We start from the raw sequence: 14,679 nt of genomic DNA on the forward strand, positions 1-14,679 counted from the left end.
AGTCTGAATATATATTTATGTGAAAGCATTAACACACAGTGGTTATGATATTGCTTACTACCAGTAGAACTACCTCGTTTGCTATCGCAGAAGTCTAGAGGGAAAAGAAATGCATTGAGGATCCAGAAGTGTTACTATTATTCTTAATTCTTAACACCCTGAATCTGCCCCAAATAGCTTCTTCTTTTTTTTTTTTGTGAAAATGTCATTTTCTAAGAGTGTTTCAGCCTCTGGCTCGTCACTAACCTGCCATCAGCAGACTCCTCTAATTCAAGTTCATTTTTAGATTTGAGTGTTGCAACTGTCAGGTGTAAGGACTTGTTTTGGCCATTTGCAGCAAAACCACATGACACAGAGGCAACAAGACATTTGTAAACAACATTATTACAGTACAGGTTTGTACAGGAGTGTAAGATAAACTGTTGTGGCGTGTTGTGATGGTTACAGAAAAAGAAGGAATTTTATGGAAAGACTGATGTGTTTTGGTTGTTTCAAGTCAAGAAGGCATCACCTGGAGAAGATGTACCCCTAAAACAGAATACATTCTGTGTCAATCCCCTCAATATGTTACATATTTTACATGCACACACAATTTCCTATGGGTAAGTACTGCTCAGTGTTATCTTTTGACCAACCTGAATTCAAAGAAAAGCCAAGCAACAACTGGTGGGCCAGAAAAATGAAGCCAGTGTGAAATATAATTATCTACAGTCTAAGTATTTATATACATCTACATACTTTGCACTATGGCAGTCTGTGGCCCAGCAATGGCCAAAAAAAATAAAAAAGTTGTTTTATAGGTTTTGTTAATATTCTTTGGAGTTTGTTTTTCTCTGAATTATTGAAAAATGACTCACCCGCGCGCTGGGAGGAGACAAAATGCGTATTATGCATTCCAATGAAATGGCTTTTCATATTTGCATTTCATCAGAACTGTAGAGTAGTGGCGTTGCTCATGTCAGCCGACATGACCAATCAGAGCAGGGCTTTTTCATTGTGTGACTACCCTCTCTAGTCACTGTTTTCACAGGAAACATGTAAATAGTACACTGCTGTCTATTTTGTGTAAGCAGAAAAAAAACATGTTTACAGCATACAAAAAGTGTATTTGGCCACAAAATTAAATTTGGTGATGGCCAGACTTCAAGCTGGAGTCTTCAAAATGGAAGTCCACAAATCAATGGATTATGCTACAATGGCTGTATCAATCTATAGTCTATGATTAAAAAAAAAAAATCCTCTAATTGCTCAAAGATCTCTTTGAAGAAGATCAACTGGCTTCAGTGATTTGCTTTGGAGGAACATTGTCTGGCCCATAGTGTGCCTTGGAGGTGGATGGGACGTCAATGTTGGGGTCTCCGTTGTTGGCTGTGTCTATTTGGTTGCTCTTGCCGAGGCTCTTGATGATATTGATGTTGGTCCGGGCAGTTTCCATGAAGCTGTTTTCTAACAGCCAGCCATCAGATTCAGAGTTTGGGTCTCCTTGTCTCAGCACATTTTCCAGGGAGGTCTGGAGGTAACGAACACCGGTCAGCACTGACAGCTGAAACAAAACAGGGGCACAAATTACAGAGAGGAAAGAAAAAGAAAAGCATGAACACAAATCATAACGCTTAAGGTATGCTGTCTTTTTTCAGTAAAGGACCACAGGAGGACTCGCTTCAAGTGCTGCTCGGATGCCCAACAGTGTAAGAGTAACAAATGCTGCAGTTGAATGTGTAGCGACTGTGTCTTTGCAAAATTCCTGGAGCCACAAAATGCTTTGTCCAACTTTAACATCTCACAGAGTTTCCTTTTCAGGCTCACGACAAAGACTTTCTGTAGTTGCCAGCTTGTGTTTCCTCACCTCAAACAGCCAAGTGATGAGGACTGTGAGGCCAATGGACTGCATGATGTGGGTGTAGTACTCCAGCAGTGCCTGGCGACACCCTTTCATCCACAGGTTCAGCTCCTCCGTCTGGTGCTCATAGTTGAAATGGGCAGAGTTGTTGGTGATCTGCTGCTGGATGCAGGGCCTGGGTGAGTTGGTGTTGCAGCAGCTGAAGGGGACTCCATCCATCAGGTACCTGCCCTCCACATTACTCCTTAAACGACTGGAAAGCAGGAAAGGATGGAATTCAGAGTCTGCTTTGTTGGATTTGGTGCCTCTGTCGGTCATACATAATGTATTCTAACTTTAATATTTCAACTTGTCCGCAGCTAGAGTCAGAGGAAGCAGTGAGAAATTACAGATTTAGTGGGTAAAAATGGTCATATTGGTGTCAAATCACAGACAAAACGAATGATAAACAAACCTAAAGAGGACTGAAATTTGACCAAAAACATTATCATTCTTATTTAATTTGATATTAATAAAGTGTCAATAGTGTGTTCTCCATGATAACCCTGTAGTGAAACAATCCTAATTTTTACTCCTACAGTTCTGTTGGTGAAAATGATTATTCCATTACCTGATCTGAGCTGTACTACATTTATTTGATCACAGATTTGTCAAAATCATTTGGCCCCATGGCCCAAATCTGGAGGGTCAGAAGAAATATGACATGTCCTGAACTCCTGAATATGGCTAATTTTCCAACTCTCAGCCCAAACTTCACCAAAAGTGACCACCCCCCAAAAAACAAGAAGTATTTATCATATCAGCCATTACTGGGTCAGAGTGGGCTCACCCAAAATAAGCTGCCACTAAGCCTGGTGACATTTAGCATCAGTTGGTCTGATTCAGCTGGACACCTGAGATACATTTTTGCTTTGGGACCTAGGAAACAAAATATAGTCAACTACTTTACAAACATATTTGCACACCCACAGGGAATAGGTATTTTAATGTTGTATAGATTTTGATAAGTCCCAGATTCACTTCCTTTTGGTTTCTAGCATCTGTCTAGTGCTGAGCAGTTTGTGGTCATAGAGCCTCTTTTTTTTTTTAATCCTTTACAGCTTCCTGGAGCAACAGGAGGAAAATTAAACAGCAAAATAGGATAAAGTTGCAGGACACACAGCTGATTTTTAACAATAAACTCCCATTAAACCCATGGGAAAAAGAAGAGCTATAGATTTAGACCGATTTCCTCTATAGACTCTTAGAAAGCTGTTTTAACATAGTCACACTGTGCTGTTCTTTGATAAATATGATTCAGTTTATAGATTTTTTTCCTCCACCAGTCATTCTCATAACTCCTTGTATCTTGTAAGAACAGTGTCCTCATCCAGCAGTTTATACTTACTCCACAACTTCTTTTTCGGACATATCCAGGTAGCGGTTGCTTATCCATTGGATTTGAAACCAGTCTTTATAGCCATTGTTTCCACAGCACTGGAACTGTATCTGCAGCATGTCCACGGTGCGCTTCAGGAAGCAGCGTCCTGGTGTGTCTGTGTCCTTGTAGAACCTCATTGCCTGTGTTAGCCCCAAGTTCAGGGACTCATCCAGCTCCCCACGCATGCTGTAACACATGAGTGCCCCCACCAGCACACAGAAGGTGAAGAAGAAGGTGCATATAATGTAGGGCAGCATGATCAGCTTCCACCGCAGAAACTTGGTTGTGTCAACACAGTCGTAGCAGATCTTCCCACCCAGGAAGTTGATGCCACAAGCAATGAGACCCACAGCTATTAGCATGTTAGGTACATATTGTATGTCCCTCTCAGCCATAAGCTCCCCACGCTTGTTGATCTCCACCTTGAGGAAGAGCCCCAGGCTGAACAGGAGGGCTCCTGTAACCACTGAGATCCAGTTGAGGATCCACAGCACCTGGGCCAGCTTGTCCCTCTTGGTCTTGGTGAACTTAACTTTTAAGACTGCCATTGTCTATATATATATATATATATATATATATATATATATATATATATATATATAGCTAGATAGATATATCTATCTATCTACCTGTATATATGTATATATATATATATATATATGTTGTTCTTTAGTTATTCCGTAAAGTCAGGGATGCGATTAAAGATGGGCACAGGTTAGAGCAGGGGAAAGGAACAGGTTATCCTCCGTGTGATGTGGGGGACCAAGAGGAGGGGGTTTGGTTGTACAGTTCTCTGAAGGTCTTCTCATAAGCAGCTTAGTCTGGCAGTCGTGATTGATATCTTGTGGGCGCTGCATTCTAGTTGTACTGTAGGCACTTTGTGAGACTATAGTGGTGAGAGCATGAAAAAGAAACAGTCACATAAACATAACTAGTAGCTATGGAAAACACTGCAAAGACTAAATGCACTGACGTTTAACTTGTTGCACAGAAACAGGACCAGTGTAGAAACTAGATCCAGTCTACACGAAAAATAAGAAAAGATCAACATTGTACTCAATAAGACAACTATTCCCTTTTAGGTTTAGCAATCACAAGTATGAAAACATTTACTTCATGTAATGGCTGGTAGATTGAGAATTTAAATCCAAGAAGTCCCCTGGACTCACCTTCGGGTGCTCATCATTCATTTTAAACACATGATATCACTTTCTCTAATTTTCACGTTGTTTTCTCGCTGACATCTTCAGAGAGAGAGTGAGAAAGAGGCGAGTGGTTGTGGTGGCAGTGATAGCACAAAGGCAACCACTGTAGCATCAGAGGAAGACAAGTAGCCAAGTCCTGACCCTCCTCCTAATCCCCTTTAATCATTAATCAGCCCTGGGCCCCGCAAGGGATTTGGACCCACCTTCTGCTACCTATGCAAATCTGACTGTCCCAGCACTGTGAAAGTAATGCTGGATGGCCATTGTGTAAGTGTATTTGTGTGTATCTTTTCTTTTCTTTTTTTTTTTTTTTTTTGATACAGTTAAATTGAATTCCTGGAAAATAAAGGATCGTGAATACAGTTTCCACGTCCTCATCGAAAACTTTAATTAAGCGTCTGAGCTCTGATGCTTTTTAGGAAGACTCCACGCACATAATCTTAAGCAGCAGCACAAATAGAACTAATGATAAAATGTATGAAGCCTCACATGAGAGAAGCAAAATCCAGCAAGTTGTCATTTTGAATACAACCATGTTTCCCCAAAAAGAAAGTGTTTGTGTAAAATGCAAAGAAAAACAGAATGCAATGACTTGCGAATAATTTGAAGGTTATATTCAATTGAAAATAGCACACTGACACACACAAATGTTTGACTATACATCAATCATTGAAAAAATATTGTTTTTGAGGGAAATCCAGGTTCAAGTAGTAAAATGGTTGTATTTCAGTCAGAAAATAAGCGGTTGTACCTCACTCCCTCCAAGCTTTGAAGAAACCCACATTGTCCCCACTATGCTTATCAGGGTGTGATTGTACAGAAAGAAAACTTCAAACATATTTTGCATTATAAAACAAATAATACGGCAAAGCAGACCCTTCAGTTTCCAATTGAATGCAGCATTGTTGAAATGAAGAAGAGATGAAACACAGTGGTAAAAAATGACCATGTCATATCACCACTTTTGTGTTATGTACAGCCGGCCTTACAATTTAAACGATTTGATCATTTGATGCCTTTGGGTGTCTGAAAAAAGAAAAAGAAAAATAGTTTTCTTCCCACTGTCATATAAGATGCACATTCCTCCAGCATCTCACTCCTCCTGTTCTTTTGACAGCTGTCAGCAGACATACGCACAAACATGAATACGACCATGCTGCAAATACGCCAATGAAATGTTGACTGAGTGTGAGATTAGTGGATTAACATGTACGAAAGTAGCTTGTGTAAGGAGCCAGCGTTGCTGTAGCCACTGAGCTGGTCAGCAAATCCACAAAACTCACCGCACTCACCACTGTTCAGACCAAGTGGGAAGTTTAACTGAGCTACTACTATGGACAACTAAACCACAGACAGACAAACAGTAAGTATTCATTTAAATATCTCAAAATAATTACTGCAAGCATAGTGTTTTTATCTGGTCTTGCACAGTCCAGCGATCTAAGATACTGTGTGGTTGAAACACCTGAAGAATACGCTGCTTAAGAAAAGAATCATTGCAAATGAGCATGTTTTTGTAATCCACCATGTGAACTCCCTTGTCCTGCTGTTAACTCTGACCTGACGCTGGAGGTGCAGTCAACATGCTGGAGGGTCAGTGGTCTGAGGCTTTGGCCAGTAACAACATCAGAGCCATCATCTGCTGGCTGGAGAAACTAACCACTGCAGGTATGTTCAGAGAAACTTTATACAATGAAATAATTACTCTGTACATTATCTGTAAAGACACTTGTCCACAAAGTATTTGTTGTTTGACTTGAATTGAGGTGATGCTCATGTGGCGGAAACTCTACCGACCTTTAGCTGCTGGGTACAGAGGACGGCAGAGTTTGCTAAAAAGGAGCTGTTGACCTTGTGTGAGTATTAGCTACTTTATCTGTGATTCAAAAGGACACTTCTGTGATTCAGAATTGTGCTTCTATGAAGTAAATAGACTGGCTTGAACCAGATAAAAAGGGAATTAGTTAGTGTTTCCTGCAAATCAACACATCTGTCAGACTATAGTTTGTAAAAATGAGCTTTATTTACTGGATTTACCAGCTGTGTCTTTAAAATCAACACAGGATCTCTTTAATAAAAAACATTGAATGCCTGTTTTTGGATACCATATGGACCTATTCATTTTCCCTGTCTTGTTTATTCCCACAGGCTTTAGCCACTGCCAGGGTCTGTGGATGTTTCTGGACCGGAGCTCCTTCACTAGAGTGCACGTGTTGCTCCAGAGATTAAGGAACCTGCTCACCTTGGCCCAGTGGGCAAGAAAACAGCTCCATGCAGCCCATTTTTGGCATGGTACATGTACAGCATAAAACCGGAACAGCACAGTGGTTGGACTGGTGGTTGTCCTAATCTTTTAACATTGTTAACTGTTACCCCTTAATAAGATTTAATTAAGATTTGCCCTCTTTGGGTAGGTGTGGGGGTTCCGTGTATGATCTGCAGGCACACACACAGCTCTTCAAGTGTCAGACAAGGCTGCTGGAACAGAGAACACAGGACTCTGAAGCAACATATCTGGCTGGGACAGCTGGTTCAGTGGTGGGGCATCATGGGGCTTCTGCCCAAGTTCCCTGGTACTGTCATCATCAAAAACCAATTGAATGACATGGATCATCGTAATCATACCTCTGAATTTTGCTCTGTTCTCTGCTATTGCTGTTAGAGGCCCAAGAAATGAAGCGTATCACTCATATGTGGAAGGAAATAGATCTCAGTCACCGAAAAGTGTGTCTTGAAACACCTGGGTAACTCCATTAATTTGATGCTGAGGACTTTACAGATGATTTGCTATTTTCTTTGCCTCTGAACATTCATTCTTTGTTTCCTGTCTGCTTCGTTCTCATTGTCTGTCATAGACAGGAGAAGGAAGAAACAGGAAGATTTATCTTTTTGATAGAGAGCATGGTGATGCAACTGGGCAGACAACATGGGTGCATTTGGACTTCCGAGGACTGCATAGATCAGTGCTATCCTCCTCCGAATCTGCAGGCCCTGCTAAAGCTTGTGCTGGTGCCTCAAATTGACAACATGTCTGTCCAAGCTATTGTATCCATCCAAACACAGCATCAGCAGCTCTTTCTATAAAACACGCTATATTACCTTGTGTAGATATATTTCATATTTTATAGTTCTTAACAAATATTTCGCAGCTCATGTACTTTATCCTGGACATGGCAAATTTCCTGCAGTGCAAAGATAACCTTCTCCAGTCTTTCTGCCATGCCTTCATGATTCCTTCCAGCGTCTCCCAGCAAATCAGAGCCTTCTGGCTGTTTGATCATGGACACATTAAGGTACGTAGGAATAAGAAAAAGGTGAATTTATAGACCAGGTAATTTAATGATTCTAATTATGACTATGGTGTTACTATGAACAGGAGATGCGAGGGTCAGTTAACCATCCTATTGATCACATAAGTGCTCTTGCTCTTGCAGCCATAATAGTTCGCAGGTGACATTTATGGGCCATTTGGTTAGTGCATGTGATTAATGTAATGGAATGTCCACTGTTCCATTTAGTCATGGAATGAACTTTGATGTCTTTCTTTTTTTCTTATAACCTTCTCTTTGTTAAAAAGGAAATGCACAACTTATATACCAAAACACAAAGCTGTATGTTATGTTACAACCTTCCTAGGCCTCCATGGAGCTATTACTGAGCCCCAGAGCCACTGTTCCCTTGAACTCCTGGCAGCACCATTGCATCATCCACTCTCTCCTGACAAGGAAACAGTCTCACGTAGCTCTGAGGTACCTCCAGTGGACAAGACCTGCAATAGAGACTTTTGAGGATGCCAAGCTATGTATAGATGTGCTTCTTCAAAGCAGGTGCATTCTGGTATATGAAAGTCACATGGAAGTCTCAAACTATAAGGATTGTTGCTTACTTGATGGCTTATGATGTGCATTCAACCTCCAGTTGTGTTTCTGATGCCTGGGCTCTGTTGAAGAGAGGCCACACAGAACGTGAGGACATGGTCACGTACTTCCTCCAGGCTTGTAAGAGGTTTAATCTGTCTTCAGAGGCTTTAAAACACATTCCTGAGGGATACAATGTGGGTGACTCTTTTTATAATAGACATATAGCAAATTTGTATACCAAAGATGTTCCCTTTGAAAATGACATTTTTGTCAAAAAACTTCCTCAGGGGGAAGAGGACTACAGTGAGGTCTTGCAACTGAAAAAGAAGGGTAAGACAGACACCTCTAAATAGTATAAGGACCGAACTAATTCCATTTTGTGTAACTAGAAGGCTTGATTTCACCAGATTGTTTGGCTGAAACCCCGCCACGGCCACTGTCTGCCAAGCTCTATCAGCATCAGAGAGTGAGCTCAGTGTCCTCAGAGCAACTGATTAAACTGGTAAAAAAGGCTGTGATGGAAATGAGACCACCACATCCCAAGATACGGTACTAAAGATGCCATGGCTAAATATGGCCGCATTATCTTAAAGCATGTGCCATATCAATAGATTTCAGAGCTGTGTTCTTTATTTCAGAGAGGTTGTGTGGCCAAAGCCAGCAGAGAACAGATCAAACAGCAGAGAAATGTTTCTGTCGGTCCAGGCTCTGAGACATCTCACACCCAGCCCATCGCCAGTGGACACGGTGGAGGATACAGAGAAAATGGCACATACAGAGGACCCAGAGGAGGTGCAGCATGTTATACATTTTTTTATATTTTTTCAGTATCCCTCCTAATGACCACACAATACTCTCTCTATAGATATATATATCTTTGAGAACTAACAACCATTGTTTTTTGTGTTCCCTCGGCAGGACCAGTCTGAGACACAGAATCATATTTCTTCCACTGAGAGTCTGAGCTCAGTCTCTGCCTCATCCTTCACTTCAGCATCATCATTGCCTCTGTTGAAACATCCTTATGTTTATGAGCGCACCGTGACTCTGCAGAGGATTTCTTCTCTGCTCACTGATGGAGAGAACCAAAGCAGTGAGGAAGAACAAGAAGACATTGATCAAGAAGAAAATGAAAATGAGGAAGAGGAAGGAAGATCTGATTTCCTGCCAGGTTGCCCTAAGCTGGAGCGGACACCAGATGGCACCAGAGACCCCGTTTCCATCAGAAGTTTATTCAAAGAAACTCTAATGTTTTCTGCAGAGGGTAAGCTCTGTGTTGGGTCTTCTTGCACACCACACATATTAGCAGATTGTTAAAAGATAAACACATTTATTATGTTTTACAAGGGGCGGAAGAAGACTTTAAAGCTTCCCCAGGAGAGGATATTTTCAGCGCTGATGCACTTTCAGGATCTTTGTCCTCAGAGTCACACAAGAAAGAACACCAATCAGACTGTGTCCCCTCACAGATCTTTAGTTTTAGCGAGGCAGCCACATCTGACTGTTTCCTGGAAACAAAAGTTAATCAGGTAAGCAAAAGCTCAATTCAACTAAACAGTACATAATGCACATTAGTTTGATTGTTGTGGTGTTGTAGCTTTTTGGCAATATGACTCTTTTTGACTGTTTTGTACTCAGAAAGAATCAGAGCATCACCAGCAAGAAAAACCTCTGGGGTCTCTTTGTCAAGACCTCTCTTGTACTCTATTGAAAACATCCCAGGACCTGCAGACTGATCCTAACTGGAGCTTTGTTTCAGAGGAAATCATACCTGGTGACTCAAGAAGGATGGGTGAGCAGGATAGCTCCATCTTCCCCAGAAATCTGGAGATCACTTGTAGCTCTCTAACCTTAAGTCTAGCGCATAACATCAAAACCACCTCTGCTCCTTCTGCCACGGCTGGTGAAATCTCCCTCAAATCCAAATTACAAACAAATGAACTCTGTCCTCCAAACATCTCACCTTGGCCCGATGATTGGAAAGAAGGCAGCTGGTGGAAACAGAAGACAGAGACTCATAGAGCCTCCAGCGGGCTCTTATCTGCTATGGATCCAGGAGCAATGATCAAATCAGGTGAAGAATTTTGGTTGTCTTATAAATGTTTAAACAGGACACTAATCATAAAATACATAATGTATCCTATACAACCATGTCGAATTACCAGCATTGGTTATTAGAAAATATTGTAAATGGTAATTAACAATATGGTTGTGAAAAGAAAAAACCTCTGTCTTTGCCTGTGTCGGTGGACTTTCTATGTACATTCTGGTCAGACATGATTATATGGCAGAGGAACAGTTGTGCTCTGCTGGGTGTAGGATGTAGGTACTTATTATAAAGGCAGGGGGGTCTTGGCTGCTAAGGGAGGGAGACTGGGGAGCTAGTGAAGTGTCAGAGATTGGTTCCCTTAACTTTGTCAGTCATCCATAAAACAACCCCCTTTCCTTCCTTCACCTGTGCGTGTGTGCGTGTGTGTGTGTGTGCTGGGTGGGGGTGGTGGGAGGGTTTGTCTTCCACCACTGCAGGCGCACATCTCTCCATCTGCCAGGTTGTGCTGATCATCACTGTACCTCTGGGATCTGTAGCCTGTCCCATTTTTGTCTCTAAGACAAGGGTTAAACACACAACAACTGAGCAACGTTGCATGAAATGAAAAGAATAGTATCCGAGTGTTGTCTATTAAACATTCATTACGGGGATTGTTTTCAGTAAAGCATGATTACTACTTGTGAAATTTTAGTATGAAAGCAAAAGAGCCAATCTCAACATTTTCTTATTCATGGTGTTATTTCTGCTCTTTCACAGATGAATCGTCTCATGCACAAGGTCACTCACACACCTACAGCTTGGTCAGCTTTATGGATTTCACAGCTGGACAAAGAGATGGCAAACAGGTACGTTGCTCTGTATAAAGTGTACTGCACACTGTACAATGAGGCTGTGCGACTATTCCTCACAAAGAGACAAAGGCCAAATTAGTCAGTAGGGGTCACTATTGTTCCAGTTAACATGCAAGACAGTGTTCGGATGATCTCATTTTTAGTCTCTGAAGATTTCACTTCATCACATCTCAGCAGGTGCCCTCTTTACTCCCCTTCATCCCCATTTCTCCTGTCCTCCAGCATACACATCATCGCTTTTAAGGTCTCCGCCCATGATGATGTAATCCTACCAATTGAAAGCAGGACAAATAGATTGGTTCATGAAATACCAGACAATGTAATTATTTGTATTTTGTTAGCAATACAGTAATGGTCTTTTTGTGATATCAATTTTTATTTGTGGATTCCTACTTGTGCTCTGACCTGAACTCACTGCTGAGCACTGTTATATCATAGTAGGTATATACCCACAGAATTGTTTTTCAGAGGGCTCGCCCGATAGTTTGACACTGCAGTGCCCGTGTCACCATGTTTTTCCAGGGGGCTGTTTTGTAAGAAGGACAGTTAATGTTATCTGACGATTCCCCCAGGTAAGAACTAAAACTTGTAGGATTTGCAGAGAGCTGAATTACAGAGAGTGAATGACTAATGTGTAAAAATGAGCTGCACACAGAACAGTTAATGACTAATCCAACTATCATTTATTCCACACCAGAGTGGTCATCATACATAATAAAATCAGGATATTAAACATAGTTAGTCGTGCAAATACTGAAATCTAATCTAATCCCTCATGACCTCATGCAAGAGTGTTTATGAAGATATTTTGTATTAGATAATCTAGTGAAACAATGTCATCCATCAATATCACAGGAGCTCACTAAGAGATTGATGTTCAATTTCACAGATATCACAAAACTAAAAACGACTGACTCCATGAAAATCACAATGTGCGCACAAAGAGACGTAAGGAGGAGTAGTGTTGGTGGATGCTGCATATTGAAACGCTCAAGACTCAAGGGGAGATGAATGGCCTCTATTAGGAACATTTAATCAGTGGCGGGCCCAGTGCTTCCAGTCTCCTGCGCCCCCTGGGGAAAGATTAATGGGTACAGGATATTTCATCAGGCCCTTCACATCACTGCCCAGGATATGAGGCTGTAATTGTGTCTGTTTTTGCTGTTGTTTTGTGTTGCAGGCAGAGAAAGAGGAGCCAGAGGGTCGGAGTGGGAAGGCACAACAAGGAGCTATAAGAAGGGGAAGAACACGATCAAGGAAAGGCAAACGAGTGAAGATAACATGAGGATATATCGACAAGATGAAGGACTGTTTCTTCAAAGGACAGATCTTTCTTTTGCATCAGAAATACACTTTGTATCTAAATCTTATGGGATGCTTTAAGAAATTTCTAACGCCCGTTCATATGTTCACCTTCACGAGATTCTTGTCTTTTTTTCTGTCAGTCAGCTTATAGATATATCTGACAACAGCACACTGACATTGCCCTGCCACCCCCTTATTCCACTGAATATCACGTGTCAGAAACAATCCTATGGTTAACATCAAAAGTGTTCTTTTTGTTCCAACTCAAACACAAATGCACAACATTTAAAATGCATGGATGGTGTCCTTGAAAATGATTCTGCACTTTACATTCTTCACTGGCTTCCCTCCACTTGAAAAAAGGATATTTGCTTTGCTGCCATAGCATCTCATGAAAAATGGATGACCTCCCAATGCTTTTTTCTGCCCATCCCTCTACATGTTTGCCCAGAGCCCTGGGAATGCATTTGGGTTAGCATCCTCCTCCCTCCCTCTCTGCCTCCTTTTCTTCCTCTGTGGCTTGTTCGGGGGGTGAATAACTTAACACATATTTCAGCTTGACACACTTCTGCTTTGGGTCTCCCCTGGGTGCCCAGTTCACAAGCCCACACATGCTGTTTTATTTAAAAGTGGGCTTTGGAGTTCTGCGTGTGTAATCTCTTCTTTGTGTAAGGGGAAAGCCTTATGAATTTATTAAGTGTATGACCTTGTAGTTGCAGCAGCACTTCTGACACCAGACGCTGTCTCAGGTCTAGCCAGAGACAACATTAGCAAGTCAACACAGGTAAAGTTCCCTTCCTGTTATTATGATCATTATTTTAGACTTTTCACAGATTTTAGTTTGATTCTACCTTTAGAACAAGCAGAATTCACAGGCAGTAGAATATGTATAATAACAGAATGGTCTAAATTGCAAAGTGATAACTTACAGGAAATACAAATGTAAAGATTTGCAACACCAAAAATACTCAAACGGCAAACAACAAACACAACATAACCAAATAGTGCTAAAAAGAAAAAGAAGTCTCAGAACCTTGGAATTAAATCAACTTTAAGGCCAAGACTACACACACACAAGTATAATAACTCAAGCCAATCTTGGAGCTGATACCATCATGGAAATCAGAGTGCTGTGGTGCTGCAAAATGACACATAAATCATGTGTCGGTGAGATGATGCAAAATACTGCAGTCCGCATGATGGATACAAATAGCCTCCTAATGTCCAGAAAGCGCTCATATAAATACTTGTCTTTTTGTTGCATGCAATATTTCCCTGAAAACAGCAGGATTATTAATAACTCTTGGGATAAAATCGCTCAGTGGGACTCTCAGATGAAGATGGTGTGTAGCATGATTAAAATGCACAATTCCAATGAGAAATTTAATATTGTTTTCATTAATTTTATATTTGATTTATTCCAGAGACAACTAACGAAACACTTCATTCCCGCACTCTGCGGTATTCTGCATAAAGAGGCTTTACATTAGGGCTAGTGGTCATAACATGAAACATTTACACCAACATTGCAGCAGACATCTTATCCACTGGAGGGCGCTGTGAGCTGCAAAGAGGCAGGAACAGGAAGGGGAGAGACACCTTGGCCAGCTCACCAGATGGGCTCACTAGAGCATGTCAGATGCATGTGACAAGCAGCTACCTGTCCTTCCTTAAGGACTGTCACCATGTATCAACAAACCATTACTCTAAGTTGTTAGTGTACACTGCATTACACTGTGTGTGTTCAAATGAAAGATTACACATATGAGGATCAAACGTTTGCCCTGCACAATCAAGCCTAAAAAAAAAAAAATCGAAAAATTAAGTCATTAAGCAGTCATTGCAAATTCATCCTGTGCAAGCAAATATTCGCTGTCCCTCAAAATTTTTTTGTCAGTCACCCTCTTTAGGATCTGGAGAAAGTTTGCTTTAAAGTTATGCACCAGAAAGAAAATAACATTTGTATCTGATGGCAATTAAAAAACAGCTAAAATAGCAGGACTGATTTGTTTCCCTTTTTCCATTAAGTTTAAAAATCGTTCAACCACAGCGAAACACTGAAATGAAACTGTGCAAATGGTTATCAATTTGCTACCTATGGGGAAAACTAAATGCAGAAATGGGTGTTACTCTGTTGCATCTGGGAAC

At 41.1% G+C, this 14,679-nt stretch overlaps 2 protein-coding genes across 2 annotated transcripts; one reads left to right on the forward strand and one right to left on the reverse strand.

Annotated features, from left to right (window-relative positions):
- Window positions 1-1,270: 1,270 nt before the first annotated feature.
- Window positions 1,271-3,808, reverse strand: prph2la (peripherin 2-like a). The gene is made up of 3 exons (XM_075448643.1): window positions 3,228-3,808; window positions 1,847-2,093; window positions 1,271-1,543 (listed from the first exon to the last, which is right to left on the reverse strand). Exons 1-3 carry the CDS (start codon window positions 3,806-3,808, stop codon window positions 1,271-1,273), a joined length of 1,101 nt encoding a protein of 366 aa, XP_075304758.1.
- A 5,188-nt stretch (window positions 3,809-8,996) lies between these two features.
- LOC142366894 (uncharacterized) lies at window positions 8,997-14,650 on the forward strand. Its single transcript, XM_075448905.1, has 6 exons — window positions 8,997-9,117; window positions 9,244-9,589; window positions 9,673-9,854; window positions 9,964-10,399; window positions 11,132-11,220; window positions 12,407-14,650. The coding sequence occupies exons 1-6, from the start codon at window positions 9,013-9,015 to the stop codon at window positions 12,509-12,511; spliced, it is 1,263 nt and encodes a 420-aa protein (XP_075305020.1). The 5' UTR covers window positions 8,997-9,012; the 3' UTR covers window positions 12,512-14,650.
- The last annotated feature ends 29 nt before the right edge of the window (window positions 14,651-14,679 follow it).

This window comes from Odontesthes bonariensis, chromosome 17, assembly GCF_027942865.1.
Source record: "Odontesthes bonariensis isolate fOdoBon6 chromosome 17, fOdoBon6.hap1, whole genome shotgun sequence".
In the NCBI taxonomy this organism is placed as follows: domain Eukaryota; kingdom Metazoa; phylum Chordata; class Actinopteri; order Atheriniformes; family Atherinopsidae; genus Odontesthes; species Odontesthes bonariensis.